The sequence below is a fragment of the Protomyctophum bolini genome, assembly GCF_963924005.1.
Source record: "Protomyctophum bolini genome assembly, chromosome: 23".
Taxonomy (NCBI): domain Eukaryota; kingdom Metazoa; phylum Chordata; class Actinopteri; order Myctophiformes; family Myctophidae; genus Protomyctophum; species Protomyctophum bolini.
This window is the reverse complement of record NC_137884.1, coordinates 22,815,910-22,822,254: the sequence shown is the minus strand read 5'-3', so window position 1 is coordinate 22,822,254 and position 6,345 is coordinate 22,815,910. Positions and strand designations below refer to the sequence as shown.

General features: G+C 49.9%; 1 protein-coding gene across 1 annotated transcript; it reads left to right on the top strand.

Annotated features, from left to right (window-relative positions):
* Positions 1-4,464: 4,464 nt before the first annotated feature.
* Positions 4,465-5,595, top strand: LOC308311237 (creatine kinase, testis isozyme-like; the record flags this gene model as incomplete). The annotated part of the gene is made up of 1 exon (XM_080757886.1): positions 4,465-5,595. The coding sequence occupies one exon, from the start codon at positions 4,465-4,467 to the stop codon at positions 5,593-5,595; it is 1,131 nt and encodes a 376-aa protein (XP_080614012.1).
* Positions 5,596-6,345: the final 750 nt, after the last annotated feature.

Below are 6,345 nucleotides of genomic sequence, written 5' to 3'. Positions count from 1 at the left end.
TGACCACCGCTGAAGTGCCCTTGAGCAAGGCATTGAACCCCGACCATGAAATGTTCTATGAGCAGGGCCTGGCTGTAAACAAGTTATTGAGCTTAGTCCAGTTACCCTGGGTAAACATAGTACCTTTCCTTTCCTTTCCTCAATGCCCTTGCTTTGTAATGTGTTATCCCGATTGATCCCAGGAGCACCTTTTTACTAGTTTTACATTTTGTATACCTGCACACCTCCTGAGCAGATATAAAGATATAAATAATGCATTATTGTGAGGTACAGGGAGGAAGAGTTGCATTGACAACTTATCATTTTTGACTCATTTGTATGTATGTATGCATATGTTTAATGTGCCAAATATATGTACTATATATATATATATATATATATATATATATACACAGTATTTGATATAATATAAAATACAGAATAGAATACATTATGGAGTATGATTGATGATTTTGTTCAACCCATTTTGGACGGGAACCACTTTTGGTGCTTGCAGCATTATGTTATACTTTAGCTATTGAAAAACAGCAGATCTACAAGCTCATAGCGCGGCACCAAGTGCCACGCTACGAGCTTGTAGATCTGCTTGTAGCTGCCAGCCTGCCACGAGCTGATAGGCTGAGGCTGCGGCACACAAACTGGGGGTTAACCCATTCTGACCTGAGATCAGATTCTAAAAAAATGTCTTCTACATCCTGACAGTTTTCTGAAAAAGCTATGTTTCTATGTCAGACGATTTTTCAAAAATAGCAGACCTACAAGCTCGTAGCGTGCCACTCGGTGGTGCGGTTATGAGCTTGTAGATCTGCTATTTTTCAATAGCTAAAGCATAGCATAATGCTAACACCAAAAGGGGTTCCCGCCCTAAAATGGGTTAAACACGTTCCATATGACTATTCCTGAGTGTTTGTGCACTTTATGGACAATGGACAACTTTGAGTACACGTGTACTAACATTACAATACTAATGACATTTACAACCGGCCATCATAGATCAATAAACAAAAGACAATAAATAGATATTATATTATGATAAGAGTGCCGCCGCCCCTCACTTCACACGGGTGTAATTTTCTTTCTTTCTTTTTTTGTTGCCATGCTAGGGTTTGACCTGGGCGGCCAGGTGGCCATCGGTATCTCCCACTGGAAGAGCCCGTTCCCCTCCTCGGGGGCCAACGGCGGCCAGACGCTGTCCACCCCGGACTGCGTCCAGTCGGAGGCCTCGTCGGCCGTGTGTCCGGCCATCAGCGGCGAGCAGCACCTCCCGGAGCCTCCGGTGTCCTGCCCGGCCTCTCTGTCCATCACCCCGCTGCCCTCCTGCAACGCCAGCCAGGAGACCATCAACGACAACAGCACCAGTATGTATACAATTATATGCTTCTTTTTTTTTATATCCCACGATTTTGTAATCTCTGTCTGTGAGGTATGATTGGAACCAGGAGAGGGCAGTGTCAGTGATTCCTAGGGTGGATTTGAGGAGTGAGATGAGTATGGAGTGATGAATGGTGTCAAAGGCAGCACTGAGGTCAAGGAGGATGAGGATGTTGAGTGAACCGGTATCGGCAGATAACAGGAGGTCGTTTGTGACTCTGAGGAGGGCGGTTTTAGTGCGAAAACCGTATTGAAATTGTTCATAGAGGTGGTTTGTTTCCAGGTACTGCAGTGATTTGGCTGACAATCTAATGTGATCCTGGGCTCTACGCACCCTCCGCTAGCCTGGGGAGAGCAACGGACTTGAACTCATGCTTCCTTCATGCCTGAGTGTCCAGGTTGCTCCTTTACACGTGACAGGGGGGAGGAACACGTTATTGCAACCAGTTCCTTTCCCCTCCATCAGGCTGGCCAGGGGGAGACCAGGCACTTCTGCTCGCCTGCAGCAACGCAGGCGTGCCATTAATGACTGTAAAGCGTACCCTCTCGTGTAATATTGCTTAATTTGAACATTTGCTTTTGCAGTGTAGGCCAAACGTTGCATAATTACCCCCCCCAAAAAATAATTAAATAAAGGTCACCACAACAGCACAATGGCTTTATTTTCATTACTGAGCAGTTGAGACGAATAACCGTCTATAAGTCCATCATTTATTCTGACCCCTCCCTGAAACGAATCTGCCCTGGCCCCTTATCCTGCATGATTTATACATTATGGATAATTAATATGGACCTGTATATGGTTATTCGTCTCAACTGTTCAACACAGATGAACTCCAGCTGAGGCAGAACCTGCTACCTTCCACACACTGTGCACTGTGCACACTGTGGGGCAGCGGTGGCCGAAACGGTTTGCGGAGCGGTCTTGATATCGGAAGGTCGCTAGTTCGTATCCCCGGACCGGCACGTTAAAATTACCACCGCTGAAGTGCCCTTCGACAAGGCATTGAACCCCTACCATGAAATGTTCTATGAGCAGGGCCTGGCTGTAAACAAGTTCTTGAGCTTAGTCCAGTTACCCTGGGTAAACATAGTACCTTTCCTTTCCTCACACTGTTGTGGCCCCCTGCCTAATCTAGTCGAATACCCCTGCTCTACATGGTGGATATCAAGTGTTTCTGACGTTGTTGAAATTCAATATCTTGTAATGTGTAACTGCATACTGTACACACTACAAGGTATTTCTTTCTTTCTTTTACTCAGTGTTGGATCAAACGGCTTCATGTGTTTGGTTCCGACGGAGCATTGGTCCGAACGACAACCTACCTCAAACCCTCACCCTAACCCTAACCTCCCCCGGGGCAGCACACCTAAACCTAACCTCAAACCCTCACCCTAACCCTAACCTCCCCCGGGGCAGCACACCTAAACCTAACCTCAAACCCTCACCCTAACCCTAACCTCCCCCGGGGCAGCACACCTAAACCTAACCTCAAACCCTCTCCCTAACCCTAACCTCCCCCGGGGCAGCACACCTAAACCTAACCTCAAACCCTCTCCCTAACCCTAACCTCCCCCGGGGCAGCACACCTAAACCTAACCTCAAACCCTCACCCTAACCCTAACCTCCCCCGGGGCAGCACACCTAAACCTAACCCCAACCCTCTCCCTCTCCCGACCCCCAGCGCACCTCGGACCAATGCTCCGTCGGATCATACTATGCCTCCCGGATCAAACGTCACCGCAATGTTTGGCCAAAAAAGGAATGACGTGTCAACATTTTGACAGTTAAAACAGACATGGTCGTTTCTTCATCTTGTTAGAAGCACTGGAAACTTTGTGAACCTTAAGCGTGATACTGTCTCGTGCCGCGTTATTGTTCTCCCGGGCCCGTCGCCGCTGTCGCCGTACCGAAGGTATACTTCAACCGGATTGTCACACACCACCCAGAACCACACACTACCTGTGTGTCAGAACCACACACCACCCAGAACCACACACTACCTGTCTGTCAGAACCACACACCACCCAGAACCACACACTACCTGTCTGTCAGAACCACACACCACCCAGAACCACACACTACCTGTCTGTCAGAACCACACACCACCCAGCCGGCACACACACTACCTGTCTGTCAGAACCACACACCACCCAGCCGGCACACACACTACCTGTCTGTCAGAACCACACACCACCCAGCCGGCACACACACTACCTGTCTGTCAGAACCACACACCACCCAGCCGGCACACACTACCTGTCTGTCAGAACCACACACCACCTGTCTGTCAGAACCACACACCACCCAGCCGGCACACACACTACCTGTCTGTCAGAACCACACACCACCCAGCCGGCACACACTACCTGTCTGTCAGAACCACACACCACCCAGCCGGCACACACACTACCTGTCTGTCAGAACCACACACCACCCAGCCAGCACACACTACCTGTCTGTCAGAACCACACACCACCCAGCCGGCACACACACTACCTGTCTGTCAGAACCACACACCACCCAGCCGGCACACACTACCTGTCTGTCAGAACCACACACCACCCAGCCGGCACACACTACCTGTCTGTCAGAACCACACACCACCCAGCCGGCACACACTACCTGTGTGTCAGAACCACACACCACCCAGCCGGCACACACTACCTGTCTGTCAAACCAGACGAGGGTTCAGTACTTAGAGTTTTACAACAGTCGGGATCGGGACTCGAACCCGATACATGCTTTTAGGCTGGAATTATAGGTGCCTGGACCGTTAGGACGGCCTAGGCCGGTGTGAACGACCCTTAACAGGAGGGATGATTACGTGCATTTTGTTTATCCCCAAGTAAAGGTGCCAGCTCCACTGATAAATTAAACAATGTGACGTAAGACCAGAGCTTGGTCTGCATATATAAGGTGTTGTAGATGGAAATATCTTCAGTTGTAGAAACGAGTCAAACGACCAAGATAATTAGGAATTTGTGAATTCTCTCGACTGGAAATAGTCAACTATTGATAGATTTATTCTGATTCTGATCCTGATTCTGACCCTGAACAAAATGTCAGACGTGGAAACTCTAGCTGCCCATATGGCCAGAATGAACCTCAGGGGAATGACGGCCGAGGACGAATACCCAGATCTAAGCAAGCACAACAACCACATGGCCAAGGTCCTCACCAAGGACATGTACAAGACACTGCGGGAGCGCGTCACGCCCAGCGGGTACACCGTCGACGACGTCATTCAAACGGGGGTCGACAATCCCGGCCATCCGTTCATCATGACAGTGGGCTGCGTGGCCGGAGACGAGGAGACGTACGAGGTCTTCAAGGAGCTGCTGGACCCCGTGATCGAGGACCGGCACGGAGGCTACAAACCCACAGACAAACACAAGACCGACATCAACCCCGACAACCTGAAGGGCGGAGATGACCTCGACCCGGCCTACGTCCTGAGCTCCCGTGTCCGAACCGGCCGGAGCATTCGTGGCCTCTCCCTGCCGCCACACTGCACCCGTGGAGAGAGGCGGAGTGTGGAGAAACTTTCCATCGAGGCTCTGGCGTCTCTGACGGGTGATCTGAAGGGGAAGTACTTCGCACTGAAGGACATGACGGACGCCGAGCAACAGCAGCTCATCGACGACCACTTCCTTTTCGACAAGCCGGTCTCTCCTCTGCTGCTGTCCGCCGGGATGGGCCGCGACTGGCCCGACGCCAGGGGCATCTGGCACAACGACAACAAGACGTTCCTGGTGTGGGTCAACGAGGAGGACCACCTGCGCGTCATCTCCATGGAGAACGGAGGAAACATGAAGGTGGTCTTCAACCGCTTCTGCACCGGCCTCGCCAAGATCGAAGAGCTGTTCAAAGCAAAAGGAAACGAATTCATGTGGAACGAGCATCTGGGCTACGTGTTGACCTGCCCCTCTAACCTGGGAACCGGCCTGCGTGCAGGAGTGCACGTCAAGCTGCCCAAAATGAGCGAACATTGCAAATTTGAGGAGGTTCTCACGAACCTACGGCTACAGAAACGCGGAACCGGCGGTGTGGACACGGCCGCTACGGGCGGCGTGTTCGACATCTCCAATGCCGACAGACTGGGCTTCTCTGAGGTGGAGCTGGTGCAGGCGGTGATAGACGGAGTCAAGATGCTGGTTGAAATGGAGAAGAAGCTGGAAGCAGGAGGGTGCATCGACGACATGATACCGGCCCCGAAATAAGTCCTTTGACTAATAGTCATAGGGCCGATTCATACTCCTATTTTACCGCTGTTTTGGCGCTGTAGAGCCGAAATGATTTCGGCTCGTCAGACATTTTCAGTAGCACCGAAGAGACGACTTTAGGACGGTACCCACCCCCCCCGAACCTCAAATGACGTCAAATTATAGGCTCTACAGCGCCGAACCGACTTTTATTCGGCTCTAAAATAGGAGTATGAATCGGCCCATAGGGTGGGAGAGGTCATGCAAGTGCCCGAGGATGACGCAGAAGACAGAACCAGATAGAAACGGATGATCTGCTGATCCCCCGATTGGAATTAGCTGAGAAAGAAGAAGTATTAAACATAGGGAGCTATATGGGACACAAGACTTTTGATTTACTGGATCTGTTGCAGAGTAGCTTCAGTCTGAAGCCAAAGGCCTTCTATCCTCCCTGGTCAAGGAGATTTCCTCTTGGAAATAGTGGTAGATGTTTTCTTTCTCATGATGGGAGTCCAGGTTTGAGATCTACATATGGAGTCATCAGAGGTCCGGAATACCCCTTGGCATAATTTGATTTCAGATGAATAGAGTTGACCCATGATTTGTAAAAAATGTGACCTCGGCTGTGTAATTTATAAATTTCTGCTTGTATGCAATTTTTGTTTCGTTTTTTTTATTTGTTAGAAGATAGCTTATTGTGTTTAACTTTTTGAAATACATTGTTCTACCATTGTTCATCTACCGAGTCATTTTCTTCCTTAAATCTCT